At 44.1% G+C, this 17,294-nt stretch overlaps 1 protein-coding gene across 1 annotated transcript; it reads left to right on the top strand.

The window, feature by feature from the left end:
• The first annotated feature begins 775 nt into the window (after positions 1 to 775).
• TOMM22 (translocase of outer mitochondrial membrane 22) lies at positions 776 to 13,636 on the top strand. The gene is made up of 4 exons (XM_056528212.1): positions 776 to 927; positions 6,406 to 6,524; positions 8,340 to 8,457; positions 13,170 to 13,636. The coding sequence occupies exons 1-4, from the start codon at positions 835 to 837 to the stop codon at positions 13,230 to 13,232; spliced, it is 393 nt and encodes a 130-aa protein (XP_056384187.1). The 5' UTR covers positions 776 to 834; the 3' UTR covers positions 13,233 to 13,636.
• The last annotated feature ends 3,658 nt before the right edge of the window (positions 13,637 to 17,294 follow it).

Here is a 17,294-nt window from a genome sequence, read left to right as displayed (position 1 = left end):
TCTTTCATGAAGGTCTAAATGTTATATATTTTGAATACCATCAAATAATTTATCATTATAAAAGAACATATTCCTTACTCTATTTTTTCCCCAGACAAAAAAAAAAAAAAACGGCTTTGAAAAAAATAAATTTCCCCCCCCAATTTCTGTCATTTTTTTTAAGCCTTTCCATCTCTATACAGACCTGTAGCGTAAAGATAACATGTCAGTTTTACCGTAAAGCAATTTATGGTCGCCCCACAAAAATTGCACAATTGCAGCTTTATATATATATATAATTTCACGCCACAACTAATTGTTTTCAGGTTTCCTAATACATCATATGGTACTTTTTGCTACACAACTTGCCCCGCAGAAAAAGAAAAAAAAATCCTCATATGACTTGGTTGATGAAAAAAACTAACAAAAAAAAAAATGTTAACGGTCTTTGGTAGGGAGCAAAAAAAGCAAAAAAAAAACATAGGTGAACAATCTAAATTCATCATGTCAGGAAATAAATAAATGTAATGTAAAAAAAAAAACACACACACACACACAAAAAAAAAAAAAAAAACTCAAAAAAAAAAAATCAAAAAAAAAACACATATGCCTGAACCCGGGAGCATTAATCTGAGGGTCTGTTATTTCTTTTTTTAGTATTGTTATACTTAACACTTATCCACAATGAAAAACCTCGCAGCGTATGTGTGCAGTGCAGTTCTGTAATACACCACTAGATGGCGCTCGCCGTTTTAGCTCCGGTTTTTTTTTTTTTTTTTTTTTGCCGGTAGTTTCCGGTGACGTAGTTCCGGTGGTGTGTGACCCCTGAGTGTTCCTCCTGCACGCTGAGCGGACATGTCCTCCCCATCTGAGCTCCCCCTGGAAATCGCACTGAGCGGAGCCAGGAACCCGGACACCGAAGAAGAGGAGGAAGAAGATGACGACGAGGTGAGATCCGTCTGTTCCAGCTCCCGGCCGCCCTCATCACGTGACAGCTCCTTGTGTCCTGCATGTCGCCGGTTCCATCTCTGATCTGAGGGGGGTGTCCGCTGATATACACGTCAGACGAGGCATAGTTCTGTGATCTGTCGGGGGGGGGGGCTTGTATCACTGCTTGGCAGCTGCAGGGCAATTCTGCATTGGAATAAAGTTAATAAGGAAACAGTGCACCCCCCCCCCCCCTTCATTTCAATGGCAGGGATCAAACGTGTGATTCTTAATCCAGGATCAGAAACACATAGTTACTTTCTTCCAGAAACAGCAGTTGTAATACCGCACACAAACTGAGGACAGGGGTGGTGCTGTTTCTGGAAGAAACAAGCTAATGCAGTGGTCTCCAAACTGTGGTCCTCCAGCTGTTGCAAAACTACAACTCCCAGCATGCCCGGACAGCCGTTGGCTGTCCGGGCATGCTGGGAGTTGTAGTTTTGCAACAGCGGGTTGCTATTCACTTTAATGGGAGCTCAACTGCAGTTACCTAGCACCACTATTATACAAGGGATCGCGGAAGGTTCCAGGGGCCACATTTCATGTATAGTGCGGGGAGCCAAACAGCTGATCGGCAGGGGATGTCCGCACCTCGCCAATCGGTGGCCCATACTGTGGATCGGCCGTCAATCTAAAGGTCCTAGAAACCTCTGTAAGAGATCAGAACCTTAAAGGGGTATTCCCATCTCATAGATAAACTTGTAGGGCAATTACATTTATTTAGGAAATTTGCCTCCCTCTTCTGATATTGCTGCTCCTTTCCTCCCTTGTTGACAGTTCGTTGCCTAGGTTACAGGCCACCACTCCACTCTAGAAGCAGTGCTTGGAATCGGATAGATATACACTGCTCGAAAATCTAAAGGGAACACTAAGATAACACCTCCTAGATCTGAATGAATGAACTAATTGTATGAAATACTTTCGTCAATGGAAATCAAATGTATCAACCCATGGAGGTCTGGATATGGAGTCACACTCAAAATCAGAGTGGAAAACCTCACTACAGGCTGATCCAACTTTATGTAATGTCCTTAAAACAAGTCACAATGAGGCTCAGTAGTGTGTGTGGCCTCCACGCGCCCGTATGACCTCCCTACAATGCCTGGGCATGCTCCTGATGAGGTGGCGGATGGTCTCCTGAGGGATGTCCTCCCAGACCTGGACTAAAGCATCCGCTAACTCCTGGACAGTCTGTGGTGCAATGTGGTGTTGGTGGATGGAGCGAGATATGATGTCCCACATGAGCTCAATCGGATTCAGGTCTGGGGAATGGGTGGGCCAGTCCATAGCATCAATGCCTTCCTCTTGCAGGAACTGCTGACACACTCCAGCCACATGAGGTCTAGCATTGTCTTGCATTAGGAGGAACCCAGGGCCAACCGCACCAGCATATGGTCTCACATGGGGTCTGAGGTTCTCATCTTGGTACCTAATGGCAGTCAGGCTACCTCTGACAAGCACATGGAGGGTGAGCGCCCCCCCCCCCCAAAGAAATGCCACCCCACACCGTTACTGACCCACTGCCAACACCGGTCATGCTGGAGGATGTTGCAGGCAGCAGAACGTTCTCCACGGTGTCTCCAGACTCTGTCATGTGCTCAGTGTGAACCTGCTTTCATCTGTGAAGAGCACAGGGCACCAGTGGCAAATTTGCCAATCTTGGTGTTCTCTGGCAAATACCAAACATCCTGCACGGTGTTGGACTGTAAGCACAACCCCCACCTGTGGATGTTGGGCTCTCATACCACCCTCATGTAGTCTGTTTCTGACCGTTAGAGTGGACACATACACATTTGTGGCCTGCAGGAGATCATTTTGCAGGGCTCTGGCAGTGCTCCTCCTTGCACAAAGGCTGAGGTAGTGGTCCTGCTGCTGGGTTGATGCCCTCCTACGGCCTCATCCACGTCTCCTGATGTACTGGCCTGTCTCCTGGTAGCGCCTCCATGCTCTGGACACTATGCTGACAGACACAGCAAACCTTCTTGCCACAGCTCGCATTGATGTGCCATCCTGGATGAGCTGCACTACCTGAGCCACTTGTGTGGGTTGTAGACTCCGTCTCATGCTACCACTAGAGTGAAAGCACTGCCAGCATTCATAACTGACCAAAACATCAGCCAGGAAGCATAGGAACTGAGAAGTGGTCTGTGGTCACCACCTGCAGAACCACTCCTTTATTGGGGGTGTCTTGCTAATTGCCTATAATTTCCACCTGTTGTCGGTTCCATTTGCAGAACAGCATGTGAAATTGATTGTCAATCAGTGTTCTTCCTGAGTGGACAGTGTGATTTCACAGAAGTGTCATTGACTTGGAGTTACATTGTGTTGTTTAAGTGTTCCCTGTTTTTTTTGTTGAGCATTGTGTTTTTTGTGTGTGTGGATTGATTAGACAGATTTCAAGCACCATAGAAAACAAATGGTATTCCAGTCCTCAAGGCAATATATGTGTGTAGTAAATGATAGGAATATTTCCATAAAAAATTATAAAATAAGTATGCAAGTAAAAAGTAATGGAAAGCAAGAGAATTAGGAGAATTTTCGCATCCTTTTTTAGGAGAATTTTCCATTACTTTTTACTTAAATATTTACGTTATCATTTTTAAAGGAGAATTTTCCTATCATTTACTATACACATATATTGCCTTGAGGACTGGAATACCATTTGTTTTCTATTTATTCTATATACTCCTGGGGTGTTGGCGCCCATTTCCAGTATCCTCGGCTATATATATATATATATAATCACCCAATCCATAGTTTATAGATTCCATGCACTGCTTCTAGAGTGGAGTGGTGGCCTGTAACCTAGGCAACAAGGGAGAAAAGGAAAGGAGCAGGAATCTTAGGGGAGAGAGGCATATTTTCTAAATTAAAGATGGTTTTCCCATCTTGTTGCTTACAGGTTTTTGGCTCCTCCATCCTGTTTACAGCAGCCGGAGGTGGTTGAGAAAGCTAAAAGCAGGTGAAGCAGGGAAGTTATGCAATTTGCGTAGTTCCCATTCATTTTGATGGGAGTTGTGCAAACGACATTTCCCTGTGGGCTACTGTTTGAATAATTTCGGGAGTCACATAAACAGCGTTGCTTGCGGTTCCTCACCATTTGCTCAAAGCCTATTTAAGTCAATGGGAGTTACGCAAATTGTAGTTTGGCAGCCTCCATAGAACATGAATGAAGCGCTGGGTGCGTCCTCTTGTTAATTCTGATGACAGTTTTTGGTTTCCGATCAGCTAATTACCCCCTATTCTGTGGATAGGGGAATACCTTCTTTAGAATGCAATAGCCCTTTAATTTAGACCTTAAACCAGACCACCTCAATTCAATTCAGAACCCCCCCCAAGTATACTCCTAAACCTAAAGGGGTTTCCCTGGCTTTACACAAAATGTCTAGGGGCAAAGAGGTGGGAGTTGAGATTATTAACCCCCCCCCCCCTTCTTGCTTTTAACCCATGACTGTGCATAAAAAGTACCTGTCACCAAATAAACTTTTCAAAATGTTCCCTAACTACTCCTAACACCCCTCCCACCCTTAAAAAATCAGAGCTTTAAAAAGCTGTGTATTATAACTTTATTCTTGCTCATATAGTACAATCTCCCAGCAGGAGAAAGTGGGCATGACATCAGCAGGCATGACATCACTGAAGCCTGCTGGGGGACAACTTCTGCCCTCACATCTTTGCAGTGCTGTGATAATTAGAAGACCTCACGTTCTGTGCAGCTTTCAGTGAGGCTCTGTGCAGCTGTTAATTAAGCTCCGTGCTGCCAGAAACACTTCCTGAGTTTTGACTCCTGCCAGGTCGGGAGGAGACCAAAGTCACTATTAATTGTGGCTGGGAACAAAACAGAGCCACCTAGTGGCTGTTTTTTCTATTACATTTTAAACATATTTCTGTTGATGATTTAAAAAAAAAAAAAAAAAGTTAATGGGAAAGTGTCTGCTAATTACACAAGGAACACTATATTACAAGTTTTATTTGGTGACAGGTTCTCTTTAAAGGAGAACTCCGGGATAGGAAAATTATCATCCATACTGCCAGCAGTAAAAAAAATAAGTACATACCTTCCTTCGCTCCCCCAGTGCCTCCGGTATCCGTCTCCGGCCTCCGCCGCGATCTTCCTACTGCACTCAGCCAATCACCTGCCGCAGCGAAGTCCCGACTCGGCTGGCGATAGGCTAAGCGGCAGCAGTATGGACGATCATTTTCCTATTCCAGAGTTCTCCTTTAAGTCCCTGTTGAAGTGGCCTGATAAAATAATCACTGTCCTCTGCGATCCTGTGCACATGTCCCGTGATTGTCTGAATGGAGGTGACATCAACAACTACAGAGCAGTCCTGGAATTCTCCCCTTTATATTCCCTGCTTCTGGGTCTTTTTCCAGAAAATCCCCTATTAAAGGGGTACTCCAGTGGAAATTGATTTTATTTAATTTATTTTTTTCAAATAAACTGATCAGAAAAGTTATACAGATTTGTAAATTACTTCTATTAAAAAAAATCTTAATCCTTCCAGTACTTATCAGCTTCTGTGTATCACAGAGGAAGTTGTGTAGTTCTTTCCAGTCTGACCACAGTGCTCTCTGCTGACACCTCTGTCCATGTCAGGAACTGTCCAGAGTAGGAGCAAATCCCTATAACAAATCATTCGATTGCTAATACTGTTCAGTGCTATGCATAGGACATAGCACTGATCAGTATTATGTCATCTTCTGCTCTGCTCGATCGCAGATCAGAACAGAAGACCTGTGGAAGGCAGCGGAGGCAGGTGAGGGGACCTCCGTCTGCCGTTCTGGATGATCGGATCGCCGTGGCAGCGCTGCGGGCGATCCGATCATCCATTTTAGTGACCGCGATGCTGCAGATACCGTGATCTGTATTGATCACGGCATCTGAGAGGGTTAATGGCGGACATCCGCGTGATCGCGGATGTCCGCCATTACCGGCGGGTCCCTGGCTGCTATCAGCAGCCGGGATCAGCCGCGCATGACCCGAGCATCGCTCCGATGCTCGTGGTTATGCATAGGACATAAATATATGTCCTGGTGCGTTAAGTACCACATCACCAGGACGTACATTTATGTCCGGCGTCGTTAAGGGGTTAATTTAGGCGCTAGATCAGACTCCTGAAAGTAATGTAAATCCCATATCAGATTAAAAAGAAAAGTCTATTTACTGCTCCATCATATGCACCAGATATGATGATGCCTACTGTCAGTGCCATAGTGCAGTGGTCTCTGAACTGTCACCCTCTAGCTGTTGGAAAACTACAACTCCCAGCATGCCCGGACAGCCGTTGGCTGTCCGGGCATGCTGGGAGTTGTAGTTTTGCAACAGCTGGAGGTTGGAGACTACTGCCATAGTTGCTTCAGATTTTTTTTCCATTATTTAATGATTCACCCCATTAATATGGTAATTAATTCAGTGATGTACGTTCCCTTATCTAGTTGGACGAAACTCTATCAGAAAGGCTGTGGGGCCTGACAGAGATGTTTCCTAATGGTGTCCGGAGTGCTGCAGGAGCGACTTTTGACTTCTCCGTCTGTGCCGCCAAAAAAGTCTATAGGTAGGTAACTCACCTGGGTTCTCTTCTATATGGGTAGAAGTACATACAGGTAGGTTATACAAGAATTATACAGATTTGTAAATTATGTCTTAAAGGGGTACATCGATGGAAAACAATTTTTATTTTTAAATCAACTGGTGCCAGAAAGTTAAACAGATTTGTAAATGACTTCTATTTAAAAATCTTAATCCTTCCAGTACCTATAAGCTGCTGTATGCTCCACTGGAAGGTTCTTTTTGGATTTCTTTTCTGTCTGACCACAGTGCTCTCTGCTGACACCTCTGTCATTGTCAGGAACTGTCCAGAGTAGGAGCAAATCTCCATAGCAAACCTCTCCTGCTCTGGACAGTTCCTGACATGGACAGAGGTGTCAGCAGAGAGCACTGTGGTCAGACAGAAAGGAAATTTAAAAAAGAAAATAACTTCCTCTGGAGGATACAGCAGCTGAGAAGTACTGGAAGAACTAAGATTTTTAATGTATAACTTTCTGGCACCAGTTGATTTAAAAATAGATAAATACATTTTCCACTGGAGTACCCCTTTAAGCCTTCCAAGACTTATTAGCTGTTTGGAAGACAGTGATATAGACGATTAGATTTATTTAAATTGTTCATTTTTTTAAATAATTAACCAAAAGGGCCATATGGCTTCACATTGCCCTGAGGACTGTGACTCACACAGGATTCCTAAGATAATGTAATTCCTTTACTATTACCCTGATGACATCGCTGAAGCTGTGAAACACGTTGGGCTGCATTAAGTTGTCTTATTGTTTCATATTGTCAAGTGTGACATTTAAAAAAAAAAAATGATATACCGTATTTATCGGGGTATACCACGCACCGGCCTATAACACGCACCCTCATTTTACCAAGGATATTTGGGTAAAAAAAGTTTTTTACCCAAATATCCATGATAAAATGAGGGTGCGTGTGTGCGCGCGTGTATACCCCGATATACCCCCAGGAAAGGCAGGGGGAGAGAGACCGTCGCTGCCCGCTTCTCTCCCCCTGCCTTTCCTGGGGTCTAGAGCGCTGCTGTCGGCCTTTTTCACCCCCTGGTTATCGGCGCCGCTGCCCGTTCTGTCCCCCTGACTATCGGTGCCGGCGCCGATAGCCAGGGGGAGAGAAGCGGCGCCGACAGCCAGGGGGAGAGAAGGGGCAGCGGCACCCATTGCCGGCGCCGCTGCCCGGTTGCCTCCCCCCATCCCCGGTGGCATAATTACCTGAGTCGGGTCCGCGCTGCTCCAGGCCTCCGTCGTGTGTCCCCAGCGACGTTGCTATGCACGGCGCGGCGCTCTGACGTCATGCGCCGCGCCGTTCAGCGCATAGCAATGACGCCGGGGACGCACGACAGAGGCCTGGAGCAGCACGGACCCGACTCAGGTAATTATGCCACCGGGGATGGGGGGAGGCAACGGGGCAGCGGCGCCGGCAATGGGTGCCGCTGCCCCTTCTCTCCCCCTGGCCGATAACCAGGGGGTGAAAAGGGCCGACAGCAGCGCTCTAGACCCCAGGAAAGGCAGGGAGAGAGAAGCGGGCAGCGACGGCCTCTCTCCCCCTGCCTTTCCTGGGGGTGTATCGGCGTATAACACGCACACAGACTTTAGGCTAAAAATTTTAGCCTAAAAAGTGCGTGTTATACGCCGATAAATACGGTATATACACACACACACACACACACACACATCCATGTGCCCTTTATCCTCCATGGACAAGTGTTTTAGCTCAGGATTTCGGTGTCTCGGGTTGAAGAACACGGCAAATACAATTCATTTGTGTTACTTGCTTACTAATTCCTATTTGCTCTCCACAGCTTTTCCCGCTCTGCGTTATGGATAGGCACCACCTCATTCATGATTCTAGTATTGCCAGTAGTTTTTGAGACAGAAAAACTGCAGATGGAACAGCAGCAGCAGCTACAACAGAGACAGGTAAGGTTATAGAAAACAGCAGACGGCCATTATATCTTCATCAGAAATGGCAGACTACAGCCAAGTTCACAATGCAGTTGTCCTCCGTCCCATTTTTAAGCCAAACTGACTCAAATCGGGTCGGAGCACAACTGACACTGTGGGGTCCCGATGGGGTCACGATAGGAATCTGGTATTTTACCGGAGTTGAGCAGAGAAAAAAAAATAAGACTTGCAGTATTTAATTTTTTTTCTGCTCAACTACTGTCGTTCACTTGACTAGCTGAGGGAGCTGCATTTATCAGAGTACAATGGCAATGTGAACGAGCCCTAAGGCTGAGTTCACACTACATCTGTTTACTTTTATACTCTTAAAAAGTATACATTAACCCCTTTAGGACCAGGCCAATTTTATTTTTGCGTTTTTCGTTTTTTCCTCCTTTCCTTCTAAAATCCATAACTCTCTTATATTTCCATCTACAGACCCATATTGGGGCTTGTTTTTTGCGTGAACAATTGTACTTTGTAATTAAATCTCTCATTTTAACATAAAATGTACAGCGAACCCAAAAAAATAATTTTATAGGGAGGAAATTTAAATGAAAACCACAATTTTGCACATTTTGGAGGGTTTCGTTTTCACACTGTACACTTTATGGTAAAAATGACACGTGTGTTTTATTCTGTGGGTCAATACAATTAAAATAATACCCATGGCTAGATACTTTTATATTTTTGTACTGCTTAAAAAAAAAAATCAAAAACTTTTTGTTCAAAATCAGTAATCTAAAATCGCCCTATTTTGACCACCTATAACTTTAATTTTTCCGTATATAGGGCGGTATGAGGGCTCATTTTTTTGCACCGTCATTTTTACTTTTTATCGATACCACATTTGCCTATATAAAACTTTTTATTTTTTTTTATTTTTTTTTGTGAATAAAATGTGACAAAGCAGCATTTTTGGACTTTTAAAAAAAAAAAATTACATTTACACCGTTCACCGTACGGGGTCATTAACATTATATTTTGATAGTTCGGACATTTACGCACGTGGCGATACCAAATATGTTTATTAAAAAAATAAAATTTTACGCTTTTTGGGGGTAAAATGGAGAAAAAGGGACAATTTTATTCGGGGAGGGGATATTTTTAATTTTTTAATTTTTCAGAACTCTTTTATTTTTACATTACACTTTTTATGTCTCCATAGGGGACTATCTATTAGAGATGAGCGAACTTACAGTAAATTTGATTCGTCACGAACTTCTCAGCTCGGCGGTTGCTGACTTCCTGCATAAATTAGTTCAGCTTTCCGGTGCTCCGGTGGGCTGGAAAAGGTGGATACAGTCCTAGGAAAGAGTCTCCTAGGAATGTATCCACCTTTTCCAGCCCGCGGGAGCACCTGAAAGCTGAACTCATTTATGCAGGAAAAGTCATCAACTGCCGAGCCAAGAAGTTTGTGACGAATTGAATTTACTGTAAATTCGCTCATCTCTACTATTTATAGCAATACTTTGATTGCTAATACTGTTCAGTGCTATGTATAGGACACAGCACTGATCAGTATTATCGGCTATCTCCTGCTCTGTCTGCTTGATCTCAGACCAGAGCAGAAGATGCCGGGAGATGGGCGGAGGCAGGTGAGGGGACCTCCGTCCACCATTACAGATGATCGCATCGCTGCGGGCGATCCGATCATCTATGTTATCATGCGCATTGCCGCAGATGCCGTGATCTGTACAGATCACGGCATCTGAGGGGTCAATGGCGGACATCCACGCTATTGTGGATATCGGCCATTACCGGCGGGTCCCCGCCAGCCGATAGCAGCCGGAACCTGCCGTGTATGACGCGAGCACCGCTCCGATGCTCGCGGTCATACACAGGAAGTAAATGGACGTCCTGGTGCGCGAAGTACCGCCAAACCAGGACGTACATTTACGTCCGTGGTCTTTAAGGGGTTAAACGGATGCTAAAAACCCTGTATGGCTACAGCAGAATCTGTTTCCCATTGTCTACTTGTATGTCTTTTCTTGGTCACAATAGTGCAGACAACTATGGTATACTATACAGCAAAAAAAAAACGAAATAAAGTTAAAATAAATAAATAGCGTTAACACTAATCTGAGGAATGTAGCAACGCTGTCATGAGTGTGTTGAGACTGTAATATTAGGTTGGCGAGCCTGTTTATTTGGCAAGACTGGCCATCCTCTCCTGACAGATGTTGGGGGGGGGGGGGGGGGGGGTTGATCAGGCATGTTGAATTTTAATGTCTGATCTTTTTGGTAGCATCACGTTCACACTAAACAGTATGTGTATGGGGAAAGTACCCAGACATTAGATCAATGTTTCCCAACCAGTGTGCCTCCAGCTGTTACAAAACTACAACTTCCAGCATGCCCGGACAGCCGAAGGCTGTCCGGGCATGCTGGGAGTTGTAGTTTTGCAACAGCTGGAGGCACACTGATTGGGAAACACTGCGTTAGATGTTTACCAGTTTAATAAGTGAATTCTGCTTCTGAAAGAAGGGAATATGTTACACATGGAAGGACCCTGCTTGCAGAGAGCGGTGCCCATGTCTACAAAACATGAAGTGCCAGCTTATTGTGAGGCTCAGTGACCAGTCTGTGTGCGGTTCACATAGTGTTTTTTTTATTTATTTTTATGTAAATTCAGTTCTTTGAGCCAAAGCCAGAAGCTGGATCCACCAGAAAGGAGAAGTACTTTGCCTCTAAAAACTGGATGAAGAACTGCAACAAAAGCAGCTGCGCAACACTGTGCGACAAACCCCTCAGGGTACTGTCTGCATTAGTGAAGATCTGCAACAGAAATTGACATTCTGTGGGTTTGAAAACCTGCACCACAAGTCAATTTCCATGCAGGATAAAATCCACAGTGTATGTATTGTACTGTAAAAGCCCTTACAGTCAGTCTTCAGTCAAATTTTGCCAACAATTGGTACTATAAGGGTAGGGTCAAGCATAAATTTCTGCAACGTTTTGTGCTGCTGATTTTCCTACCTATTAAAAAAGGGTCGGAAGATCGACAGCAGAAAACAAGCAGCAAAATATGCTGCACATGTGACCCTACCCTAAAAGGGTTAAAACCGCAGTGAAAATGTGCAGCTTTTTCACAGAATAGTGAACATAGTGCTGATACGGAAATCTGCTTAAAGGGGTATTCTGCCCCTAGACATCTTATCCCCTAGGGGATAACATGTCTGATAGCGGGGGGTCCTGTTGCTGTGCACCCCAGACATCCGATGCAAGGAGCGAACGCCACTCTGTGCTGGATGACTGGCGGTGCAGGGCGGAGGCTCGTGACATCACGGCCACGCCTCCTCAAAGCAAGTCTATGGGAGGGGGCGTGGCCATACGTCACGAGCCTTCGGCGCTGTACCACTCTAAACGAACGTGCTGGGTGCAGCAGGGAGATCCCGGGGGTTCCCAGCGGCGGAACTCCCGCGATCATACATATTATCCCCTATTTTTTTTATAAGATAAGATGCGCTCTCACTCATGAGCCTTGTGCGTCCGCAGAGCATTTTACGCCTGCATTTCTGTCTTTTTTTTTTTTCCTTTTACCTTAAACTGTTTCCTTGAAATATGACAGGGCTCCAAAGTGAGAGAGCGCCATGTGCATTTGAGGACTATATTAGGGATTGCATAGGGGTGGACATAGGGGTATTCTTAGCCAGTGATTCCCAAACAGGGTGCCTCCAGCTGTTGCTAAACTCCCAGCATGCCTGGGCAGTCAGTGGCTGTCTGGAAATGCTGGGAGTTGTTGCTTTGCAACAGCTTGAGTCTCCGTTTTGGAAATGCTGCCGTACGATACGTTTTTCATTATTATTGGTGGGAACAGTGTAAGGGGGTGTATATGTAGTGTTTTACCCTTTATTATGTGTTAGTGTAGTGTTTTAAGGGTACATTCACACAGACGGGTTTACAGTGAGTTTCCTGCTAGGAGTTTGTGCTGCGGCGGAAAATTTGCTGCAGCTCAAACTTGAAGCAGGAAACTCACTGTAAACCTGCCCGTGTGAATGTACCTTGTACATTCACATGAGGGGGGGTTGTTGCAAAACTACAACTCCCAGCATGTAGTGATCGCCGAAGGGCCTGCTGAGAGATCTAGTTATACAACAGCTGGAGGTATGCAACTACAACTCCCAGCATGCAAGACAGCCTTTTGCTGTTCGTGCATGTTGGGAGTTGTAGTTTTGCAAGATCTGGAGTGCTACAGTTTAGAGACCACTGTATAGTGGTTTCCAAACTGTAGCTCTCCAGATGTTGCTAGGCAACTCACCGGCTTCCGTAGGATCGCCGCACCAGGGAGAGAGGATCACCACCGATCGCTGGTAAAGGACCTCCACCGCTGCCGCCGGTCACAGCACAGTTCCCCCGTTCTGCCCAGATTACCATGGGTGGGCAGAACGGGGGAAGTGAACTTTAACCCCTCTGCCCCCGATCTGCTATTGGTCGGTCGCATCTGACTGACCAATAGCAGGGATAGGAGGGGTGGCACCCCTGCCACCTATCTCCTATCTCTTCAGGGGGACCAGGGGTGTCTTGGACCTGGGTCCTTAAGTACCATGGAGCCAGGGTGTACCCATACGCCCTGGATCCTTAAGGGGTTAAGAAGTGGACAGTTATAGAAGAAAGTACATCTTTACCTTTGTTGTAAATGTATATATTTGCTGTGTAATGATTATATGTGTTTTTCTTTTATTTAGATTCTCCTAGGACCATCAACAGGGATGTCTGGTTCTCTTCCTCCAATACCTGGAAAAGTATAATTCATGAGATTTTCTTTTGATGACCGAGAACAAGAAAGTAGAAGCCGCCTGATCTCTCCTCAGCCGCCCGTCCGTCATGGTGCTCTGCCTGTCCTCTCTCCACCAGTCTGGAGCGCCGCCATCTGAGAACATGGAAGGGCACTGTTCTTAGTCATGCTGGTTTTACTGGAATCTTTCATAGCATGACATGCCACATATGGGGATTATTTTTCTTCTCTTCACTCCAATGTAATCATTCCTTTTTACAACATTTAATGTCCTGAAAGGTTGTATATAGATTTTATGCAGGTGCCTTTGACTTCTTCAAGGTGTTTGTCCCACAAAAAAAAAAACAAAACCCAATCTGCTGTTACTAGACCTCGGAATACCTTTACTTTATACTAACAATTAAAAACGTGGAAACATCTGCTTGTGAAATGGTGAGTGGCAGTACCCACCCAGGGACTGTAGAGTTACACATATTCAGTGCCTGTTCAGTGGAACCTCCTGTGGTTGTATAGACGTGGCAATATTTAATTGCGATGGTGGATTTACTCATGGCTTCACTTTCAGAGGTGAGGTAAACTACAGTAAAGCCCTTTTATATTGGCTGATAAGGCCAATGAGCGTTTCTTGTTCCTGATTATTATTGGGCACATGTCACCCTCACCAATTGGTGACGTGCAGCCAAGAATGATGAATTAAAGGGGTATTCCAGAAAGTTAAACAGATTTGTAAATTACTTCTATTAAAAAAATCTTAATCCTTTCAATAATTGTAAGCATCTGAAGTCGAGTTGTTGTTTTCTGTTTGGCACCAGTGCTCTCCGCTGACATCTCTGCTTGTCTCGGAAACTGCACAGAGTAGTAGAGGTTTGCTATGGGGATTTGCTTCTAAACTGGGGGGTTCCCGAGACACGTGTCATCAGAGAGCACTTAGACAGAAAAGAACAACTCAACTTTAGCAGCTCATAAGTACTGAAAGGATTAAGAATTTTTAATAGAAGTAATTTACAAATCTGTTTAACTTTCTGGAGCCAGTTGAGAGAGATATATAGATTATATATATATATATATATATATATATATATATATATATATATATATATATATATATATATATAATTTTCCTGGATAACCCCTTTAAGGGCTGCAAAACCAATTCTGCAATAATTTGTGTGACTTAAATGGAGTCATGAGAAGGCTTAGTAATCAAGCACCGATCGTAGCACTAACCTGGACAGAATAAACGGCCAATCTATTCAGTTTTGTTTCAGCTGATGTTACTGTAATTTTGCCGACCTCTGATCATTTTACACCATATGGGTAGGGTCACACGTAACGGATCCGCAGCGTATTTTACACTGCAGATCCGCAGGTGACCGACCCTTTAGTGTGCCTCCTGCTTTGTCTGCTATTAGCAGCAATCCGCCGATACGAGCAGATACACAGAGACCCGCGAGTTACCTCACGCAGTGTACTCGTAGACATCGCGGTGTCTGAGTACACTGTGCAGGCGTGCAGCGACTCGCACTTCCCTGTGTGTCTGCTCGGAGTGGAGAATGGCTGCTAGAGATGAGAGAACTTACAGTAAATTCGATTCATCACGAACTTCTCTGCTCGGCAGTTGATGACTTTTCCTGCATAAATTAGTTCAGCTTCCAGGTGCTCCCGTGGGCTGGAAAAGGTGGATACAGTCCTAGGAGACTCTTTCCTAGGAATGTATCCACCTTTTCAAGCCCACCGGAGCACCTGAAAACTGAACTAATTTATGCAGGAAAAGTCATCAACTGCCGAGCCGAGAAGTTTGTGACGAATCGCATTTACTGTAAGTTCGCTCATCTCTAATGGCTGCTACGAGCAGACAAAGCAGGCGGCACACTATAGGGTTGGTCATCGGCAAATCCGCAGTGTAAAACGTGTGACCCTACCCTAAAACATGCAGATTTTGCTGGGGATTAGTCCATGGTGTAAAATTAGGCTATATGTTGAATCCACCCTAGTAGACCCGCACAGGAGAGAGGAAGTTCTGGTCACTAGTGTATCACTGCAGGAATATCTTCAGCCTACAGGACTTTTACCTGAAGAGACGATTGTGTTGGAACAGTTTCATGCTTTTGTGTTTTCTATTTTATTTTTAAAATATTAAATCTTAAAGGAGAAGTAATTCTCACTCTTTTTTTTGTTTTTTTTTGAGTTATAGGATTTAAAGTGAATCTGTTACCTCAGTATCTGAGGAAAGGGATGACTTTAAAAGGTGTGCTTGGGTGTATAGGGAGAGGTATTAGCAGTAGAAAACGAGAAGTGCTCATGCCGCTGTACAAAGCACTGGTGAGACCTCACTTGGAGTATTGTGCGCAGTACTGGAGACCATGAGGGACATTTAGCATTGTTTGCTTTGGTAAGTGAGTTCTGTAGTAAATTTTTATTTTATTTTTTTGTTTTGCTTATGTGTGACATTTATCATACTGTCACGGGGCTGATAAATTTGGCTCACATAAGCAAAAAACTATAAATCGCTTTAATACCATTTTTTTTTTTTTTTTTTTTTAGCGCACACAAGCGAAAACCAATAATTATATATATATTTATAAATTATTTTTTTCCCTAAATGTACTAACCCATTTTCCGTGTATCCTGTGGACTACTTTGAATTCAGTGGAGTACGATGACCGTTATTTTTTGCTTAAATATTTATAAAATGGTTAATGAGGGCTTGTTGGGGAGTGTTTTTTAAATTATTATAAACGTGTTTTATTTTTAGTTTTTTTTCTTCCCCCTCATTTTATTTACTTGACAGGCTTAGTAGTGGAAGCTGTCTTATAGACGGAATCCACAGGGTGGGCCATTTATATGGATACACCTTAATAAAATGGGAATGGTTGGTGATATTAACTTCCTGTTTGTGGCACATTAGTATATGTGAGGGGGGAAACTTTTCAAGATGGGTGGTGACCATGGCGGCCATTTTGAAGTCGGCCATTTTGAATCCAGTTTTTGTTTTTCCAATAGGAAGAGGGTCATGTGACACATCAGTCTTATTGGGAATTCCACAAGAAAAACAATGATGTGCTTGGTTTTAATGTAACTTTATTCTTTCATGAGTTATTTACAAGTTTCTGACCACTTATAAAATGTGTTCAATGTGCTGCCCATTGTGTTGGATTGTCAATGCAACCCTCTTCTCCAACTCTTCACACACTGATAGCATTTCTCCTGCGGTGTTGCTAACACATCATTGTTTTTCTTGTGAAATTCCCAATAAGTTTGATGTGTCACATGACCCTCTTCCTATTGAAAAAACAAAAGTTGGATTCAAAATGGCCACCATGGTCTCCACCCATCTTGAAAAGTTTCCCCCCCCTCACATATACTAATGTTCCACAAACAGGTAGTTAATATCACCAACCATTCCCCTTTTATTAAGGTGAATCCATATAAATGGCCCACCCTGTATTATTAAGCCGGGGCTTCGCATTAGCCTTAAAAAAAAAAACAAAAAACTAGCGCTAACCCCTAATTATTACCCCGGTACCCACCGACACAGGGGTTGGCGGGAAGAGCCGGTACCAACAGGCCTGGAGTGTCAAAAAAAAAAAAATGACGCACCTAGGCGGTAACAGGCTGGTGTTATTTAGGCTGGGGAGGGCCAGTGCTTGGTTGGTATCTGGCTTAGAATGAAATATGGGGAATCCCACACTTTTTTTTTTTCCATAAATATAAAAAAAATGCATAGGGTTCCCCTATTTTCATTCTCAGCCAGAAACCAACCAAGCAGCAACATCCTGACGTTACCAGGGTGAACGAGAACCATTGTTACTGGCCCTCCCCAGCCTAAATAACGCCAGCCTGTTACCACCTAGGCCCAGGAGTGCAGGCTCCGGGCCTGTTGGTACCGACTCGTCCCGAAACCCCTGTGGCGGTGGGTACCGGGGTGGTAATTGGGGGTTAGTGCTAGCTGATTTTGTGACTAACACTAATCCCGGCTTAGTAATGGATTCCGTCTATAAGATAGTCAAGTATATAAAGCCTGTCAAGTATATTAAAAAAAAATGAAAAAATATATATTTTATAAAAAAAAAAA

The sequence above is a fragment of the Hyla sarda genome, chromosome 6, assembly GCF_029499605.1.
Source record: "Hyla sarda isolate aHylSar1 chromosome 6, aHylSar1.hap1, whole genome shotgun sequence".
NCBI lineage: Eukaryota > Metazoa > Chordata > Amphibia > Anura > Hylidae > Hyla > Hyla sarda.
This window is presented reverse-complemented; position numbering and strand designations above follow the sequence as displayed.

What these genes read in the sequence shown, in the direction of transcription:
- TOMM22 (XM_056528212.1), top strand. Translation starts at nt 835, where the DNA reads ATGTCCTCCCCATCTGAGCTCCCCCTGGAAATCGCACTGAGCGGAGCC. An exon ending in GCCGCCAAAAAAGTCTATAG is followed by an intron (nt 6,525 to 8,339) that starts GTAGGTAACTCA and finishes TGCTCTCCACAG; the next exon opens with CTTTTCCCGCTCTGCGTTAT. An exon ending in AGCAGCTACAACAGAGACAG is followed by an intron (nt 8,458 to 13,169) that starts GTAAGGTTATAG and finishes TCTTTTATTTAG; the next exon opens with ATTCTCCTAGGACCATCAAC.